The sequence below is a fragment of the Pollicipes pollicipes genome, unplaced genomic scaffold, assembly GCF_011947565.3.
Source record: "Pollicipes pollicipes isolate AB1234 unplaced genomic scaffold, Ppol_2.1 Scaffold_7261;HRSCAF=8764_pilon_pilon_pilon, whole genome shotgun sequence".
In the NCBI taxonomy this organism is placed as follows: Eukaryota; Metazoa; Arthropoda; class Thecostraca; order Pollicipedomorpha; family Pollicipedidae; genus Pollicipes; species Pollicipes pollicipes.
The window spans coordinates 15,369,680-15,390,632 of record NW_023597054.1 but is presented as its reverse complement, the minus strand read 5'-3'; the positions used below and the strand labels follow the sequence as shown (position 1 = coordinate 15,390,632).

At 51.7% G+C, this 20,953-nt stretch overlaps 1 protein-coding gene across 1 annotated transcript; it reads left to right on the top strand.

Moving 5' to 3' along the window:
* Positions 1-13,783: 13,783 nt before the first annotated feature.
* LOC119112350 (alpha-1B adrenergic receptor-like) lies at positions 13,784-17,858 on the top strand. Its single transcript, XM_037236506.1, has 3 exons — positions 13,784-14,056; positions 15,976-16,133; positions 16,622-17,858. The coding sequence occupies exons 2-3, from the start codon at positions 15,979-15,981 to the stop codon at positions 17,856-17,858; spliced, it is 1,392 nt and encodes a 463-aa protein (XP_037092401.1). The 5' UTR covers positions 13,784-14,056; positions 15,976-15,978.
* The last annotated feature ends 3,095 nt before the right edge of the window (positions 17,859-20,953 follow it).

Here is a 20,953-nt window from a genome sequence, read left to right as displayed (position 1 = left end):
CGTGTAGCGTACTATACGCTTTGTCAACTGAAACGAACTTTGACAACTGGGGGCCCAGAGCCATAGCCGGGCAGTTGACAACAAAGAGCCAGCAGCGAGACCGAAACATGCGGCAGGACACAAACCTTAGTCTACCTCGCGCAGACGACGCTTTGGGTATCGCAGCCGAATTTAGTTCATTGCCTCCAGAGATTTAACACGCGCCTCGGTGGCCGGCTAGATACCCTTCGCTCGGGTGGGGGGTCAGTTTAACCCCCTAAGATCTCAGGAACTAAGAAAGCTAGATACACCAAATTTACGGAACGTGTTAACCTGTACGTGAACTCACTTAGGTCAAAGCTTCAGGTTCCTAGGCTATGACCTTCAGGTCAAAAAAGGTCAAACAAGGTCAAGATCCAGGCTGGTCTCCAAAGTGCCCCCAGAAACTAGACAACTGTTTCGAAACAAAGGGTCACATGCTCATTCTAGGTCAGTGGCCTTTGACCTTTTGAAGGTGAAGGTGACCAAAGTTATACAAAATTGCTTTGAGTTTTGCATTTGAATAAGCGATAAAAAATTACGCTAGGCAGTATGTTTCTAAAACAAAATGTTGACCTGGGTCAGTGACCTATTTTGGCCACAAAGAAGCCCATGGAAAGATGTATAATGCGGTTCTTGCCATCAATAAATTTGAAATGAGCACCAGAAACTATCCCATACAGCGAGTCCTGGAGTAACGAAACAGGTTGGTTTTGACCTTGATGTGACCCTCATGCCTGACCTTAGGGTCAATTTAATTTGCTCATTCAACTGTTGTGTTGCCTAAGAAAGCATCTCAGAGATGTATAGTTTTGCCTAACACTCCGTTGTTGGCTCATAATGAAGGATTCCTCAGAAATCGCCTTCGCTAAAACCTTGGCCTGACTGACTGCCATAGGTAAGCGACCTTATGAAGCACATCCAAATTTTTGACGCCAAAGGATCCACTATTCAGTTCTCTACCGTTATACAAAATTTGGCGCGGCTACGCCGCGCCGTTCGGAAACCCTTCTGGAAAAACCTTCGGGAGGGGGTCAATTTGACCCTCCTTTCCGAACGCGTGTTAAACGCCATCTCCGCCAGGCCTATTGTGTTTCTTATGTGCCAGTGAGATGCGTCAATTGTTCTGCCTTACCGAGTGTATTTGTGTTTTCACGAGTGTTTTGAATGCATGTTTTCCCTGCAGGCCTCTTTATGATGTCGACTCAAGCTCGATAAAAGCTATGAATTTGGATGATGTTTTAAGTGATCAATACCACACAAACAACATGCAGTAACGGACCCGAAATAAGACAATTTTGGATACCGTGATTCATTCAAGCATGCTTGATTTACCAGAATATTGCCTTCATCATGACTGGATACTGAACTATAATCCTGACGATGCTGCAGCCCCTGACCCCTCCAGTTTTTTCGGATGCATCTTCCGAACCGTTACGCGGATCACTGTCAACTGTGACCTGATTGGGTGCCCAATCTTCCCTCGCCTGACCTCAAGGTTTCCACATTAAGACGACCAAGGTATGGTACACGGCTACCACCACGTCAGTCCAAATATACTACATTGTTTTGAAATGTTTCTACGGAAAAATGGATGAAATCGGCAAACTGCGACCCATTTATGACGCCACAGGCATCCTAATTCAAGCAAGCGACGACGTTGACAATGCATGGTGAGCATTATAAATGTCCGTGACATTTGCGGAAGTCATGCAAGCCCAAGATCATGTCGTTTCAAATTTTCAGGTTGACGAGGGATAAGCCCGCGAGACCGTTATGTCACGAATTCAAGTAGCAGGTAGGTGTGAATGCTGACTAAAAGTTCATTCATGGTTGAAAGCACGCCACGCCAAGTTTCGGAAAATCCCCAGAGGCACTGTTACCAGAACCTTAACAATGAGCCAATATGAACGTCGCGCATGAAGAATATTCTCTCAACTGTAGGTCCGTCGATTTGCGTGAATGGTTATAAAGGCGAGGCAATGGCATGACAGCCTAGACACGCAACAAAAGACTGTTAATAAAAATGATCTTCCGAGATCTGTTAGCGTATCGCAGTCGATACATTTGCCTTCAATGCGCGATCAGTTTCACTTCGTCTGGTCTGGTTGTGATTTCATACAAGTCTTCCGTCCACATAAGGCATCACCATGTCGCGGCGGTGCCTAAATTCCGAGACCTGGACCTGTTCCCCAGCCTTGTTCTTCAGCTTTTTCGTGATCTGAAATATTGCATTTCTCATTTTAATCAAAATGAGAGGCGAAACAGTGGTGATTTAAAATGCTGCACAGATGCAGCACATGATGAAACAGACTGCATTTTAATGCACACAAAACATTTAAGCATGATTTTTTTGTTATTTCTTTTGCCATGTTTCACGTAAGCGCGATCAGAGGTAATATAGATTTTGCAGCATTTCAACTAATTTTAAAAGAACTGGAAATAATATTTATTTGCTGAAAACGTGATTGCCAGAATCGGACCGAGTCGGAGCCGGCCGAAGCGGACAGCCGAGGCCGCATAATTTCCGTTAAGTAGACGTTGAGACTCGTTTGGTCTGTTACCTCCCTCGTAACAATAACCTTACAAAAACATCATCAGCGTCTGAGCAATGCCAGTTGCGTAATACTGTAATCTAAGCACAACTATGGATCAGACTTCTGACGCGGTACGATTTTTAAATCACATAGCATGTCACGTATACATGTCTTACGATAAAGACATGTCGGAATCTCTAGACATTTATCTCTCTCCCCTGATTAGTCTACGAAGAATAAGGCGACTAGTATTGTCTTATTATATGCATAATGTTTCTCGCAAATGTACTAACAAGTTACGTAAAGCCGCAGATCGATGCAAACCGTTACAGCCCGATTGATCTTTCTGTTTTGTTTTGTTTTATTTTTGCTTTACCTCTAGTTCATCGTAGTTGGTTCGGTTTTGTTTGAATTAGAGCCATTTCGGCTAGTAATGACCATTTCAGGGAAACGGGACGAAGGTGTTTTTGGCCCAACGCTACCATAATAGACTGGTAGAACTACATGCGCCAGGGGTCCGCTACACAACCCGCGCAGGGACCCCAACACGGGTACGTGTTCGGCACTCGAAAGTGGCCCCTAAGAACCACCAAAAGTAACCCCTACACACTCCTGCCAAGCCCAGCTACGAACACATCCTATACTCCGTGCAGCTAGCTCGACCCTCCCTCGTCAGCGTTCCTTTACCGACCCCGCTCGGCCTCCGACCTCGGCGCACGTGCCGTGAGGTCGGCCTTGCCGGTCGGGTGAGCACAAGTCTAACCGAGTGAGGCGCGTCAGCGTTGGCAAGCGTCCCCAGAGCGTGGTACGCGAGCTTGAGGCAATGCCAGGTCTGCCAGTTCGGCTGGTGGGGCGGATTGACTGCGTGGGCTCTGGCGAACGGCGCGTGTGGCGCCTGTGCTCGGCCACCTTCGTAGAGATGCCCGGGTGCCCGGCCACCTTTGGAACCATGACGGCCCGTCCCTGAGGCCGGCGGTGACTCAGCACTGGAATGTGATTATTTGGACGCGCCCGCGTCGCCCCGGTTGCGTGCGGTTGCTTGACCCGGCACACGTGCCACTCGTGTGTGTATGTGATGCTTCGCGCCGAGCGTTTCTGTTCATGAGCGATTTCAGGGTTGTTCATGGTCCACTCTGGCCGTTTTGATTTAGTACTTTTGATCAGCCATAGTCCCGGATTAACACCGTGAAAACGATTCTGTCATTCAGAATTCCGGGTGATGAGCGCGGATATTGCTAAGCCCTTGCAAACTTCAACACACGATCGTCCGATTAACGGTATGTTGCAGCCCACGACAGGGTGTTATTCCCGCGGCGAGTAGCTCTCAGTGTGAGCCTACGAAAAAAGGGTATCTTTGTGAACTGAAGCAGGTTAGCTGCAGCTGGTGCTGATTCCAGGGCATGGCTTGGGAAAGCGTCAAGTTGGTCGAAGGTGGTCAGGGATGCAGTCACGGATGTACCGAGCATGTGGTAGGTACTTCTACGACGGCAACCACGTAGCGTGTTTTTGAACAACAAAAATGAATGTGATGGCAGTCACACAGAAGTCTAATGACAAAGATCATTAAGATATCAGAGAATTTGACGACACCACATAGATTGTGTACGTAAATGTAAGAGGATTCCAAAGCAGGAAGAAACGAAATGAAGGTGGAAGTGAAGAGTCGCTGAAATAGCACAAGAGAGAGAGAGAGAGAGAGAGAGAGAGAGAGAGAGAGAGAGAGAGAGAGAGAGAGAGAGAGAGAGAGAGAGAGAGAGAGAGAGAGAGAGAGAGAGAGAGAGAGAGAGAGAGAGAGAGAGAGAGAGAGAGAGAGAGAGAGAGAGAGAGAGAGAGAGAGAGGGAGGGAAGGAAGAGAGGGGGCATAATGTGAAGGGTGAAAGAGGAATCGCAGGTGCACAATGAATAGGCACCCGGGAGTTGGGGGATTACCAGTCGCAAGCAATGAAAACTTCCAGTTCCTTGGTTCCCCTGCGTGCGTATGGTTGCATCTGGACTCGCCAGATCAGGGGATTCGGCGCGGTTCGTTCACGGCGTTCCCAGTTGTGCAATGTGCCGGGGTGGGCGATTGGGGTCGGCGTTGCGGAGAGCTGACCCGCCGGGCCACAGCCGGCACCTGCTGACCAGGAGCGTCGGGGTTTTCCGTCCAGGGGCCGGCAGTGGTCTGCCAGTGCTGTCAGGGCGTCCCACCCGCAGCGGCCGCTGCTCAGATGGGCTCAGAGTCATCAAATCATGACCCGCTCGTAATGGCCGCCCGACCGTTTAGGAAAGATAATAGCACAACGAATGACCTCACTCGATGACACCACTTTGTTTTGATTTATTGCTGTCTCAAAATGTCCAGATGATTCGGATGTTGCAACACGTTATAGCAATTTTCTGAGCCGAAATCGGGTGAAAGATTGATGGGTGGAATAGTTAATTTCATGTACGGTTTTGGTAGCTCAAATTTTCAACAGCGCGAATTAAAAAAAACCAAAAGGTTTTGTGTGTTATGCCCCATTATGCAATGCATTTTGTTTTTTTGTGGCCTGTCCAGATGTCTTTGCCAGAACACAAGTCATTTGCGTGTCCTCAGCTCCGTCTTTCTACTGCAGAGCAGTATGAATGGGCTCGAAAACATTACTGCTTGACCTCATCACTTAAGACAGTGGCCTGTTTATTTCTGTGGACTCTGGGAACAGACATCAATAGAGTGAGAGCTTCCGGCCGAGTGGCTGCTTTTCGTTTGTTTTTGTGAAGTGCATCACCGCATTGGAGGCCGGGACCAACGAACTCATGAGCCCACTGTAGCGCGCAGACCTATGTCAACCGTAGCGCTAGGAACTGGCCCGGATTCGCTGCTCCGCGGTCACGTTCGACTTCACTGAACACCAGCACATTCGAAAACCAGTAGTTTGTTCATTAAGGCCCACACGTGGCGAACGCTTGACAGCAGTTGGTCTTGCAGGTGGCTTATTCAGAGTTTGGTCAACAGGATTTCTTCCCTTTTAGAGCGTCCTCTTAAAATTACATACCAAATCATTGGTTCTATAAATCGTTCATTCAAACAATGTACCAAACTGTCGACAGTGTGGATGATGTACAAAGAACCATAAACGCCAATGTGGTTATTTTTGTTGGCAACATGAAAGCGAAAACCTAACCACCCGTTATGACGCATCTCATTTTCCAACGGTACTAAATTCTCGTTTCCAAACAAAACCTTTTTGCCTTAGGTATGACGACTCTGATCGACCATATGTGTCGCTGATGTGTCTTCGGAACTTCTGGTCTAATTACCTTCCGTTAGGAAGATAATTAAAACATCAAGTTTTAGGTTTGAGGTTAGGTTAGGTTGTTAGGTTAGGTTAGGTTGGTCAATACGTTCCGTTAGGAACATCAAGGTTTCCTTAGCCACCGGATGCTGCGTAACACCGTGATTGTCATTTTGTATCGCTCGGTATCTATAACGCCTATCGCTTTCAAAGCACACAAGTTTGATACATGAACAAACGCAAACGCCAGACACACGCAGAGCCAACTCCCTAACACAGATCAGAAGCCAGCGTTTTCAGTGACTGTTGGTAACCAAAAGTGCATGTTTTCCCGACTTAGGAGACATCGCGTTTAAGATCAGACCGATGGGGGCTACTAAAAGAGATCGGTAACTGGCCGCCGGCCACTCAGCCGCTCAAAAATATCTATAATTGATCAGATCCGGTTCAGTGTCGCTCACGGCAATAAATACCGCTAGGCAACACGATTTTCTGAACTCGTGATTGGCAAGTGATCTCACCGCATTAGCAGTCGTGTTTCCAGCCCGTTTTACCATGCCGACCAGCTCCGGACCGACCGGTTAGCCCACCTGTGACGCCATCCATGGTATGACGTGATCGCCTCGGGCTGTTTCAGATCACGTGACTGCCGTGGGTTGAGATCACTGCTGAGCCGCCTGCCTCGAGGCGCCGGTGGCTGCAGTCAGCTGATGGCAGCAGGTGCTCCTCCCTGCAGCGGCGCTAATGGCCGCCCGTAAAACGCTCCGATCAGGCGGAGGCGTTTTCGGTACACTTTGAAGGAGCGTTTCCAGTGGCAGCGCTGTGTAATTTTGTTCCGATAGTTTTGTTTTGCGGGCTCCATCTGGGGTCTCGATCTTGGGACCAGTGCTAATGAGGCGTTTAATTGCGAGAGGCGGGAATTGCTGGAAGCCGCTGTGGTGGGGTGGCCCTCTGGGAAGCAGAGAGACGGGGGCGCAGACGGTTTCGAGAGTCGGTCTAATCTCCCTTCTCAAGCTTTTTTGCAGTATAAATCTTATGCGAAACATGCTCAGTAAGTGTGGGTGATGATGAAATATGCTCTCTTTATCCTTGCCACTTTGTTTGCCACCTCATTGCGTCTTCTCCAAACGCAAACCTGCCTAAATAACGTAAAAATATTAGTTCAAATGAGTAAGGTGGAACACGCAGTTTATTAGACGAAAACAGCATTCACCATTCTGAAGGGATATCTACGGCACAACGTTTCGCCATACATGTTAAGAACTGATTATCTCATGCAACTTAGTGCCAACAATCGGGTCAAACCAAACGCCTATGAATTTACAGGGGTTCAGCCTACTTTTTAAGGTGTATTGCGACACACTCTCTGGGTTCTCATGGCACCTTTAACCAGCCGTTCACTCCTTCCGTTTAACTTATACCACAAAGCTTTGTCTTTGATATGGGGTGAATGGGGTGCTCTGCATATCACATTGATATTAACCCCTGATTGACCCATTTCAAGGCAACGAAGGGAGTGGCAGGCTAGCAAAATAAACACGATAGGAATCAACTTGATCTGCTTTAACTTTCAACGGTCGTTGCTTTTTGGTGGACTGAAAAACTGACGTGAAATTTGCTTTTGAATGGTATCTAAAAACATCGGTTAGTTGATAAAAATATTGAGCCTTATATAAAAGTTCGTGATATATAACCGTCAACTGTATAACTGTGGTCATCACCAAGGTATGCAACATTCTTGTCACAAATACGATACGCATGTAATAACGAACAAATCCTGCTTACCTGTAACTCTTGTTTTTTAAACCTCGATCTTTCCCAACCATTGACACGACTCAAGGATCACACTGGTATGAATTAAGCATTGACTCGAGCGCTATCAGATGTTCACGTCATGCTATGTGTGTGATTGAAAACATCATGAAAATCCATTGCAATGGAAGTTCTTTGGTCAAATGGAAATCTGCCAGCTCTTACCGATGTTGTCATTTACGTGTTGTTAATCACAACTCTCTATGACATTCTTTTTCTGCCAGCCCATATGGTTCACGTATTAATGGTCCGCTTTTGGGAGTGCTGTAGTTTGAATTTTATTTCGCCGATTTCGATAAAGCCGCCACCAATATAAAAATAGTTGCATTATCTCGTGCCGATCTGCTGATCTTTTCGTCCTAAAGAATGAACTCCTACGCGTATCGGGTCGAAGTTCTCACGCACGGTACGCATTCAATATTCCGGTTTTCGAGGCATCGCTCCCAGGTTCAGCAGCGTGCCTCGGTTGAGTGCTGGACACATGATTGAGAGGCCGCGCGTTCAAAGCCCGGTCGGTTCAGGGATTTTCTACACATTCCCTGTGTAATATGTTAACTCGTTTGCGAGCAGCCGAAGCATGCCATGACAGGTCCAAGTGAGGGTGAAGCGAAACGAGGTGCGAGAGTGACGGTGCCCAACGAAGTCTGCTCCTGAAGGCTACAAAGGCGTTACCGCGGCCCATAATTCAACTCAAGGCATAAGGCTCTGTGTGTCATTCGCCTCATTGCATGGCTCATACACACAACGTGCGTGACACCTATTAATTCTCGAAAGTCACGTTCCGATGACGTGCCCGAGAGAGAGAGAGAGAGAGAGAGAGAGAGAGAGAGAGAGAGAGAGAGAGAGAGAGAGAGAGAGAGAGAGAGGAGAGAAGAGAGAGAGAGAGAGAGGAGAGAGAGAGAGAGAGAGAGAGAGAGAGAGAGAGAGAGAGAGAGAGATACATATATATACATATATATACACATATATATATATATATACATATATATATATATATATATATATATCCAATCGACTAGGCAAATAAAGGGCACGTACAAAAAAACGCCCTAAAGACATGGCTACAAAAATCAAAACGCTTTGTTGGTCTGATTGACCAGCCATGTTCTCGTGTAAAACGTAAATGCTCTCGAAGCTCTTGGATTAGTTCTTTGTGAGTTTGCACCATATTTCCATCACAAAGGTCAATGGACAAAACAAGCTGCCCGCCGTGATAACTACGCCAGCGCTGTGCGAACGAGCGGAGTGCCGACAAGCTGATTCCATTGGGAAACTGTATTAGTCACGTAACAATAAATCATGGGTACTGTGGATCAGGATGCTGCACTAGTAGCGGATAATGGGATAGGTTGTGGTACATTTGACGAGACAATTGATGACACATAAGCGGCTTAACTTTGTAAAAAGTAGGGTACTGATCACCTGTGTCTTGCTAGTCACTGCGGGAACCGAAATATGAGGCAATTGTGTGTTCGCCGCCCGGTCCTGGAGAGCACCAGTCAGTTTCTGTTTTTTTTCGCATCTAGCACATTTAGGAGTTGGTAAAATACCGCGCCAGGAAAAATGAGTTTGCTACAAGGTGTCGTGATATGGCATAAGATCCACACGTAGTTCTATAACTCGGCCGTGTTACAAAACACAACCGCAGCTACATGCCGGTGCCTTTCACTTGCGAAGCTCCAATCGACATCAGTGACAACGTCGGAAGCACATGAGAATGTGATGCGTTCAGGGGCATCGTAAGACATTGGCGCTCGTGGAAGTCAGACCTCTTAGACCCATTAAGCATCGGCGTGATTTATGTGAGATGTCAAGGTGGATCTTCTGGTCAAAAAGGCCTAGTCCATACACGATTTATGGCCTGGGCCGGTCACACCCACACATAGTTCGTCACTAGGGCGGCTTCGTTTCCAGAAACTCCCGTCATCAGCATTCCCAGCCAAGAGCCTGTCACCGAACGAATGGCCTCGAGGTATGACGAGGTGGATGATCGAGCCTTACCAGCTGCTAGCCCTGCATCCCGCAAGCGTCCGCTGCTAACGTAACCAGCCGCACCCGCTTGACGACCGGCTCGGCCAAATACACTTCAGTTGTTTCCTCTCTTCTGCGTCTTTTACACTGGCCCGGGAAGGGGTCAGTCCGATTCAAATATTTTTTAAGGGCAACTCCCAAATGTGCGGTGTAGCAGCGCCAAACTTTACACAGCTGTTGACAATGGAATTGCCAATTTGTTGGTATAAAAACAGGACCGCAACTAACTTTAATGACCTTTGGGCCAGGCATGAAGAACAGGTCAAGGTGAAAACGAAACGGTCCTTGGCTAAAAAACTTGCTTAACGCGGTAGTTTTTGTCACGCTCAGTTGAAATTACCTGATCACAGTGACGCCACAAACTTCTTATTTAAGTAACTAAGTCAAATGAAGTCACTGAGCTTCAATGACCTCGATCAGCCTTTTCTTTTAAGGAAAGACTCCGCGAACGCTTTTCGAGCGCGCGTTATCAACGGTGACGCCACAAAGGGGCGACAACGTGACTCTCAAAGTGGTATTGCAGAATCCATTTAAAGAATAAACCAATTCTACGCTAGTATGTAAAAATTTTTCAAGGTTAACGCGTTTGATATGCACCATCCTCCGACGGTCGAATAAGGGCTATCTATTTACGCATAATTCAAGTACAACGTTTTCTCCTCTCATTGGTGGCGTCATAAAACACATGACAAATCGGGTGGGGCCTATTTGTTTCATTGTTTTGCTATTGCCCCTGTTGTCTGCCAACAACAGTCATATGCGGGTATATAGTTATATCCAGCGCACCATGATGCATAAGTTAGTATAAATTATTGAATATTTGTCAGAAGTTTTTTTTTGGTCGAAAGCTCGAAATTCCAATAGATTATTCCTCTGGTGTAGAGCCGGTCACTCACACCGCCTCTCTACATGAACTGAGACGGTAATCGCCCACACACGTTGGGCATGAACATTACAGGAGAAGCTCCAGGACATATTATTCCATTTAGGCTTATTCCACTGAAGTTCCATTGCTATTTTGCATCATTGTGTTGGCTGGAAGAACTCAGTTTTCATCTCCAATTCTAACTGGCGCCTTGGCTCACTGCCAAAGTGCAGCTCGTGGCCACAGCCTTAGACTGTCATTAACGCACGTCTGTCTGCGAGTGTACGTCACTGGAATGCCCGATCTGCACGAGCCAGTCATCCAGCCGCGTCACAGTGACGTCGTTCGTGGCGTTCACTTTCTGAGGGTGTGGTGAGCCTATTCAACGCTTAATATATGGCAGTCTGTTTGGTATCAATGCAAGTCTCAAGTGATCAAGCGATCGCGGGTGCATCGCGTTTCAAGTTCACTGAGCGTTTAAGGCCCACTACAGTGACGTCACCGGGAGCTTCTTAAGGTCTCGGAAGCGTACGTTCATTATTCAACGGCAGCCCATGTTTGGTGACGATGTGATTGCATCGTGCCGTTGAAGGTTAGAAAGCCAGCTGCTGGTTTGTAGCGGGCCAGGGAATAATCTGCAAGTAATCTACAAGGCTATTCTGACAAGTCACTGCGTTATAATCGGTGTATGTGCAGTGATGATCAGTACTGTCCATCTGTGTCCCCTTTTTGTAACTTGCATGTTTTGTCACTGTTGCAGTCGTGAAGAACGGGTGGAGCAATGAATCCAGTTATATTTCCTCATACGTAGCATTCTCGGCTGCTATTGTTGCACTAGTATGCAGAGATGCGGTGAGAGAAGATACAAATTTGTGCAGAACTATTAATATGGGAAGGACAAGGGACAATGAGAGTGGGAAAAGCAATTTTGTAGGGAAAGTACATCACTACCTCAGGACAAGGCAACATAAAATTGTTTGAATCGTATGCGCAGCGTCTCGTTGGAGTGAACTGTAAATGCCGATGCGTTATTTTGCTGCGTTATCTAAATGACATTGAATTGAACTACACCTGATAATTGACCAAACAGGCTGTTTGCTAGTAATGCATTTCTCAACACCAACCACTGACAAAATGATGTATGATTCGAAAAGGTTTCTGTCTCACTTCAACAGTGACATATTGTTCCCTGACGTTGGACCGCATGAACTGTTCCTGCTTCTGTTCGTATGTATGGACGCCAAACTTATGAAGGTGGCCATGAAAAAGACTTCCTATATCCGTGTATTTAGATCGGTCTCATGTGTCTTAACTTAAACACGAGCATTATGAGCAATGTATAAAATAAATACCGCTGATGCAGTTCTTTCGCATGCGACAGATCATTGGACATCATAACAGCATCGTAAATATTCTGTAAACGGGGCCGGAACATTTTTGTGGGCGTCTTCGGTCAAAGTTTTACAGGTATTCACCGTACAATGAAAACTGCTAATCAGGGTCAAATGTCTTGCTAGTTATAGGTACAGTACGTCGATTAGTTCACAGAATAGTCAAGCCATAGCAGCTAAACGCCATTTTCTTAAGCAACAAAAAGGAGTGTTTTGACATTTGCTTTGATTTGGGCGAGGACCATCAGCTGAGCCGTCTGTACAGTGACAATAAATTTTGAGAATATCGAGATTAATGTCATATTTATAGTCAAGATAAGACCAGCAGCGTTGGTCTAAATCCATTGTTGTTCTAAGCATCCTGCAAAGCATAGCAAGTGCATGAAAGACTATGCTCCTAATATTCCGTCGTCCGTTTGGACAGGAAATGCCCGAAATTTAAAACAAAATTAGTAGGGTGATTACGCGCATTGTGATATGAAGCCTGGAATGCATGACTAGAGTCTCCAAAGACAATTCACCTTTTAATTTTAAGAACTTAACGCAATGCGACTGGGTGAGTCTCCTTTCGAGTGTGTCGTTGCCTTCGCGCAGCCTTGAGGCTACTACCTGGCTATGATGAACTATCGACACAAAAAGTGAAAAAGACAAAAGACAAGTACTGATTTCCGCAAAAAACTTTTGCCACTGAAGGATACACGCTAAAACTTGGGCGGATGAATGTATGCTGACTGTACAAAAGCAAGTTTGTTTCACACACACACACACACACACACACACACACACACACACACACAACACACACACACACACACACACACACACACACACACACACACACACACACACACACACACACACACACACACACACCACACACACACACACACACACACACACACACACACACACACACACACACACACACACACACACACACACACACACACACACACACACACACACACACACACACACACACACACACACACACACACACACACACACACACACACACACACACACACACACACACACACACACACACACCTATATATATATATATATATATATATATATATATATATATATATATATATACATATTCATGCGCAAAGATGAAGTTTTAGGGTCCAATTCATGGCGAGATTGACCAAATAGGCCGTCAAGTGCTGCGCGATCACGTCAGTTCAATGTTTAAAGCTTAAGTGAATCAACACTTTGGGATAGTTTTACGATCGTGTGGCCTCCCGAGGTTCTCCCATTTCGCCCAGCGATCGTAGTGATCATTTCAATGTGGCGAAGTGCAGTATCAGGTGGTGCACGCATCTGCGTGCAGACTCCCAAAGCAAAACCCCATATACATGAGCGATGAAACCATTGAGAGATGAGAATCGGTTCCAGTGCTCCAGTTGGAGGCTTACAGAGCTGCCCGGATCCGGTTACGTGGACTGGCCGGCAGTCTGACCCCCGAGGAGCCGAGTGTCCCGCAGACCAGGCCATTCGCCTGCGCTTGCTGGCTGGCTGGCGAAGACGCTTCGAATGCATGCACAGCAAGGCAGCGACAACAACTCCGCGCCACCGCCGAAATAATGCAACACGTTGACGAAGGCGTTCGGCCAATCGCCACGCCGGTGGTAATCCGCCAGACCTGGCGTCGCCTCCGCGTCCGTGTCGGCTGGTGGCCGGGCCGGTGTCTGCGCGGTCGGCTGACGCGCCGGACCCGCGCGGCGGCGCCCGCTCGGCCGGTCTGCCGGGCGGCGGCGGCGGCGGCGGCGGCGGCGCGGCGGCCGGGGGCGGCCCGTCGTCGGGACCTTGGCGCGCGCCGGTATAGCCGGCCGCGCCGCCCGCAGACGGCCAGTCGCCGCCCGTCCGCGCCGCCGGCACGACCGCACCGCCGCGCGCTACAGGCAGAGACGACAACGCTCGTCCGCAGTGTAACCGCGCGCCGCGTCGGAGACTGCGACCCGTCGTGTGCCGCTAGCACGAGCAGTCGGCAGCACCCTTGGCGACACCGCGAAGTGGCTGGGCGCAGCGCCGGCAGCCAGTCGCGCGCCGGCCTCGGTCGGGCGCACGTGTCAGTGCCAGTTGTGACAGACGGCCAGCGCGCCATGTCCCTACCCTGCTGCCAGCCGGAGTTGTGACGAGGTAAGCAGGCAACGATATTGCACAGAGCGCCGCCGGGCCGAGCCGGCCCGCGGCCCTTTCACCGGTCGGCTGTCCGCAGTGCGCCGGCTTTCTCTGAGAGCTGGCGCACCGCGGCGCCACTGGTACTCCTTGGCCGGCTCCTCTCCTCGCGGTCGCGGTCGGCCTCCCAGCGCCCGGCTTGACACGGATTTTGGCGGCCACCGGGGCCAGCAGCCGGCCGCCGGCTTATCAATATGCAGGCGGCGCGGCGGCGGCGAGCGCGGCCGGCGGCTCGGTCAGGCCAGCCCTCATCAGCGGCCGCGTCTCCGCACGCAGCGCAGCCGCGGCACAACAGAGGCCCGGTCGGGCCCGGTCCTGCCCACCTGGTCGCCGGTGCCGGGGCTGGGCCTCGCCGGCTGATGGCCCTCCCGTGGCGCCGGCCGCAGCTGGGTCGGCCAGCTGGCCCGAATGGCCAATCTGGGGTGCGTGGGGAGTGGCCGCACGGATAAGTGGAGGCGGGTTATGTCTAGCTAATGGCTGCCCACTGCAGTGAGTTTGAACACATTGCAAATTGGCAGCTGTTCCCAGGAGTAGGAGGGCCCTAGTGGGCTCGTGTTTTATCATTTACCCTGTCTGAGTCGACAAACACGATCAAAACTTTTAGCAAAGAGTACATCTCTCATTTTCTCGGAGCTTGGCGTGTCAGAGGCAAGGAACTGCGTCAAACCCTCCAATACATTAGCGTGATCAATATTCACAAGGCACCCCTGCTTCGGCGTTTATGGCTCCGCTTGATTAATGATCCAAGAAACTCGATAGCCCCTGATGGAAACCCTGGTCGGTTCCCACGCTGGGGATGTTTCGCCTCGTTTGTGCCGCCTCGCAGCTCTCGACAGCCGCTCAGTCGGGACCGAGAGCGCGCTCCGCACGTGAAGCATCCCCGCAGCGATCACGACGCAGTTTCACACAGGGATCACCGAAATTCACTCGTCTGGGGCGCCCGGCGCCGCACGGTGTGCCGGGTCTGGCGTTCGACTGAAATTAGTGAACGGACGCAGCGCGATGAAATCCGGCGACAGTGACGGATCGGCGCACCCATTATGGCGCCGCCGCGATCCTATCGACGAGCGAGGTCGGAGAGGCTGCGGCTCGGCTCGGCTCTGTCGAGACGCGCCTCGGCCGCCGCCGCGGGGCTCACGCTGGCTCTCGCCGCGCGACCCCAGGCAGCCGCGTCCAGCCGCCGCATCGCTCACTGTCCAGACAGGTCCAGGCAGATTGCGGCGACTGCGGTGGCGAGCCGGTGGCGTTCGTCTCGGATACGGAATCCGCGTCTGGAAGGCTTTGCGGAGCTGTAACCAGATGAATCATTATTTCGATAGAGTTTCCCAAACTTTCGAAGAACTCTGAGAGGTTCTCGTCGCGACTCTTGGAGGATTACGGTCGAAAACGACTATCACGATCATTATGCTCTGCGTATGTGCTTAAAACTGCTTGAGTGAAGTAGCATTGCAGCGTGCCCAATCAACTGACTCGGGGGGCGTGAAGCGTGACACTTATCAGAGGTCAGAGGAGTGCCTTGGAACGAGTACACACACATTTGCAGCGCAAAAACCGCTCGGATGACCGTGTTTTATAATAGTGGGGGCTGTTTTTGGCCATGCTGAAGCTACTAGTTGGCATGAATCTGGTGGCATCTCAAAGTAATACATTTTTAGTTTAATCTGGATATGCATGAAATTTATTTCAGTCCATTTAAACATCATGCAAGACGTTTAGACTGCAGGGAGTGAATCCCCAGAGGTAAAGTTAGGTTGTAACCTTTTTCAAAACCCCAAATTAGAGCAAATACTTAATGACTGAATGACATTGGTGCTACAGCATGTCTTGATAATATCGCAAGAGTGCACCGAGAGCTGACAACCCTCTTCTCTTCTTTTCAGAACATGCTGACTGTTGTCGACGTGAGCATAGTACGCGCCTGCGTCACTATCGTCGTCGCGTTCCTCCTGGCCACCATGTTCATCGTGGCCACAATCAGCAACTCGCTGATCGTGGTGCTCTTCGTCAGGAGACGCGGCATGCGAACACTTCCCAACCGGTGAGTCTATGCTGTCAACACCGTCCCCGGGTGGCCTGCGGGGCATGGGGCTTACCCAGTCGAGTCCCAGAGCACTCAGTTCAGCTCAGGCAATTCAGTAGCATCTCAAACATGCCTTGTCAAACGTTCCAGCGCTTTGAGGAGTCTCCGCAACTCTTCAGGTACCCCTCAGACATCTCTGATGAGATATGGAGCTTTCTTATCACTCCGTCTGGCGTTCCTTGTCGCGAAACAAATCCGATCTGTGCCCGACGGATGGTTGTCCGTTTATGTAAGAGCTCCAGTCTGCGCCGCGATTGAAGCGTAGCTCCCTGCGTAATCTGATAATACTCGGCATTCCAACCGATCGGGCGCAAGCTGTCGCGAATCCGGCTCACATCGATCGGCACGTCTGCTGGCCTCGCTTTTTGCGCCGCTGGTCAGTGCACCGCACCGCACGCCACACACCCGTCGCCACCAGGCGCTAACGCTTCCTCTGCCTCCGGCAGCTTTGTGCTGAATCTGGCGGCCATCAACCTGGTGTCGACATGCGGCCTGCTGCCGCTGCTGCTGACGGACCTCTTCCTGCCGCCGCCGTCGGCGCCGCTCTGCCACGCCGTCGACGCCATCGCCACATTCGTCGTCAGCTCGTCGGTGCTGGCCACGCTGCTGGTCGCCGGCGACCGGTACGCGGCAGTGACCGACGCGCTGCGCTACCACGCCATCGTCACCAAGCCGCGCAGTCTGGTCGCCATCGCCGGCTGCTGGGCGGCCGGTCTGCTGGTGACCGGGCTCTCGCTGCTGGTGCCGGCCGCCGACAAGCACTGGGAGGCGTGCCCGCGCTACGACTCGGCCAGCGCGGCGGCTAGCTGGTACGCGCCGGCGCTGGCTCTGCTGCTGTTCGTCGTGCCGCTGGCAGCGCTCGTCTGGATGTACGTGCGCATCTACCTGTGTGCGCACAAGAACAGCGAGCGGCAGAGGCGCCACAGCCTGGGCATGAACCCGGGCGAGCTGACCGTGCCCATGATGGCGGCGAACGGCCGGCCCGTGCGGACACAGTCACTGCGAGTGCAGCAGCTGCGTAACTCCAGCAGCTTGATCGTCAACAACCTCAAGCACAAGATCTCCAACGCGAGCCTGTTCATGTACCGCGAGGAGGGCCGCACGGCCAAGGTGTCGCTGGTGGTAGTTGTCATGTTCTTCGCCTGCTGGCTGCCGTTCTTCCTGTGCCAGCTGGTCGGCGCGTTCGTGGCGTTCTCACCCAGCGTGGCACACGTCTCCGCGCTGCTGGTCGTCTCCAATAGCGCGGTCTCGCCGTTCGTCTACAGCTTCCGCAGCCGGCGGACACAGCGCGAGCTGCGCCGGCTGCTGGGGCTGCGCGTGTCAAGCGGCACCGCGACGCGTCCGCTGCGGCGCACGCACACCAACCCCGCGGCCTTCCCGCTGATGGACACGATCCCGCCAAGCCCGCTCGAGACGAACCACTTCCGCCTCCCGGCGGCCAAACGTGCGCCGCCCAGTTTTTTATACTCGCTCGTGCGCAAGTCGAACTCAGTGCCGTCGGTGCAGGCGGCGCTGCTGCAGTCGACGCTGCCGCACGCGCAGCTCTTCACGTTCCCGGAGCCTCACCGCATCGAGGTGACGGCGGCCACCTGCGGCCTGCCGCGCGGCTCCTTCTCCAGCGAGTGCTCCGATGCGAGCCAGCAGAGTTCCTGCACCGACCAGACGGACGCCTCCGGACGCTAGCCGAGACTAGCGGCACCGCAAGGCGACCCGATCTCACCGGCGACGCGCGGACGGCGTCGTCCCCGGCGCTCATCGGCCAGCGCTGAGGGCGCGGCCGGCTGTGCTGCCCGGGCGGCGCCGAGACGCAGACGGTGGCGCTGGGCCGCCGTCGCCGGCTCCGGGCCGGCGACCGCCGCCCGCTTCTCGCCACCGCAGAGGCTGTGTCTTGTATACTCTGAACTCGCCGGCTGCGAGCGCCGTTCTATTTGTGCTATTTATGTGTGGCTGTCACGATAGTCGAAGAGAAAAAGAGGGAGAAAGAGGGAGAGAGAGCGTGACGACGCCGTGCCACCTCGCCGACAGCTCGATACGAGATGGATTCCTCAGCCCAGTTCGCGGCACCACTCAAGCGATGCTTTTAACCTTGCATGTCGTTATCGTTATTTGATGTGTCGGCTATGCCGATTTTCTCGCGTTGTGTTTCCCACCTCCTCAGTCATTTGTTCCTCACGATGCCAATACACATAATCATCCGTGTTCTTGAATGTTACCAGCAAGTCCGGCGCCGCCATCACGGCCCGCGCCATAACAAGATCCTAATGCAGGGGCGTAACAGGCCCTAATGCGGAGACAGGTTTGCCGGCGGCGGGATCGGGCCGATCTCTCGCAGGGGATCAGCTGGAGTCGCCGGCAGTGCCGGCCAATTAGCATTCCCCGCAGCCTCCCGGCGGAGGGCAGCGCTGGCCATCCACCCTGCTGCCCGGACCTCAGTCGGAGTGGGTAGCGCTGACTGTCCACCAGATTTCCCGGACCTCAGTCGGAGTGGGCAGCGCTGGCCGTCCACCAGATTGCCCGGACCTCAGTCGGAGTGGGCCGTCCACCCGACTGCCCGGATCTGAGTCGGGGTGGGCTGCGCTGGCCGTCCACCCGGCTGCCCGGATCTCAGTCGGAGTGGGCAGCGCTGGCCGTCCGCCCGACTGCCCGGACCTCAGTCGTGGTGGGCAGCGCTGGCCGTCCACCCGACTGCCCAGACCTCAGTCGGATTGGCCAGCGCTGGCCGTCTACTCCGTTGCCCGGAATTCAGTCGGGGCGGGGGTACGGATGGATCCGGGCTACTGATGCGAGATATTCCTCTTAATCTGATAGCGGCACCAACCTAAATGCCATAGGTACGGGCAGACCAAACGATTTCTGACGGGAGCCGGCGCTGGTGCCACCTTCCAGCACACTCCACAGAGGTTGATATTTCCTGTTGCCGGTGAAGTCCCCTGAGATGCCAGCCCAGGCACGGCTCCATGCAATCAATGTTGATTTAGTACAAGTTCTTGATGCAGGGTCAAGGAAACTTTGCAATCGCCAGTCCAAGGCGGGGCGGGAGGAAACTCTGGTTACCTTTGAGACGGGGATACCGTGTTGGCTGAGAAAGAACCGAAGACCGAGCAGGGAGAGAGTTGAGAGAGAACGGGGAGAGAAAGAGAGAGAGGGAGAGAGAGGAAACAGAGAGAGAGAGAGAGAGAGAGAGAGAGAGAGAGAGAGAGAGAGGGGGGGGGGAGGGAGGGAGGGTAGAGCCATGGAGAGAGAGTGCTGTTAGATTGACTGATGGAGGACTATCGACTGAGAAGAGACTCCTAGCTTCCAGACATGAAGCCCACCCCGTGCCCTGGATGAGGTGGGAGCCTCTGACCCGAACGTCGCCGCGCTGGCCGTCACATTCCGGGTCCCCGGCCGGCGAGCGTTCCAAGCCATGGCGAGGCATTGAACCATGGTGAAACACCTCCTCCGGCCATCGGTACCAACAGCAGTCGCATACGTTCTCGCGTCTATACACGGAACGATGCGAACCTTCCAGTCGATTTTAGAGCCTGAAGTGGCGCACTCCCACTTGTTGGACGTCGTTTACAGCGGATATGGCGTTAGTGATCGCACACAGAAGAGAATCACGCGGCATGGCCTTGCTGTGTTCGCCGCAAGACTCAGCGGTGGTACTGAAGTGATGCATCAGATCTACTCAATCTAAGGTATAGCATTACGCGATGCATTACAATGACCATATCTGTAGGCAATCCATGTGATACCCCGGCTTGCGCAGGCCACAAAACCAAGCACGACCTTCTTTCTGGTCTTCCTTGTTCCGTTCTGGGTCGTCTGTGCACGGTAAGCCCCAGCCCACGGTGCTTCCTCTGTTCCGCGATATCACGCTCGGCCATCACGTCCTCCTCGATCAAGAGGATTCCGACGAATGCCGCGTGAGCTTGCGGTTTTGTGCCAGCTTCAGACACCACCCGACGCTACACAGATGTCTGTGCTGAAATTCAGGGAGAAGGTCATACCTTGGCAGGAGGCACTGGTTTGGTTTAGGTATTATCGGACTGATGTGAAAGGTGGTTTTCCGCCGTTGCGAGAAAAATGAAATGGAAATTTCTGCATTTGCTGGTGGATGTCTAATAACAAGGATAAACTTTCCACTGGTCAAACATTTTTGAACATTCTCAAAACTTCAGCCCAATTGGATGCAGTGCAGGCGCGAAAATTTTGGCTTTCGTATGTACGTTCTAAGGGCCATTCTATCTAAGTATTGCTAAGTGGCTTTGGACCTGATTCCAAAGTCGGAAAGCTGGCTGCACACAACCACCCACTGCCCACGTGGTGGCGTCGGCTGCCCGCAGCCACCTGCTGCCCATGGGGTGGCGTTGCGTGCGCCATCACACGAGACGGAGCCGCCCCGGCGATGCCGACACAAGATGCCGACACAGCACACGTGTGTAAGACTGCAGCTTGGAGATCAACCGCCGTGATATAATTGGCAAGCTGGATTAGTTTGTGCGCAGCGTAGGTATTACCCGGTAACTTGGCCGGATAACAAGAAGACCCAGTATCTCTTAATTGTCATGGCCGTCTGCATCGCGTTGCATGTCTGTCTCCAACATGCCAAGGGTCGTCTGCCATAAAAAGCCCAGGCTGTAGCAAGGAAAACACTGTATATGCACACCTTCACCTGGCATATTCTTTATGTTATATTTGTTTAAGATTCATGCGTCGTTGTCAATGCTTGTCAGCACTTCAAAGCTTTTGCTTGGAAAAAGAGAGACCCTTTGAGATGGCGGATTCGGCATGGA

What these genes read in the sequence shown, in the direction of transcription:
- LOC119112350 (XM_037236506.1), top strand. Translation starts at nt 15,979, where the DNA reads ATGCTGACTGTTGTCGACGTGAGCATAGTACGCGCCTGCGTCACTATC. An exon ending in ATGCGAACACTTCCCAACCG is followed by an intron (nt 16,134 to 16,621) that starts GTGAGTCTATGC and finishes TGCCTCCGGCAG; the next exon opens with CTTTGTGCTGAATCTGGCGG.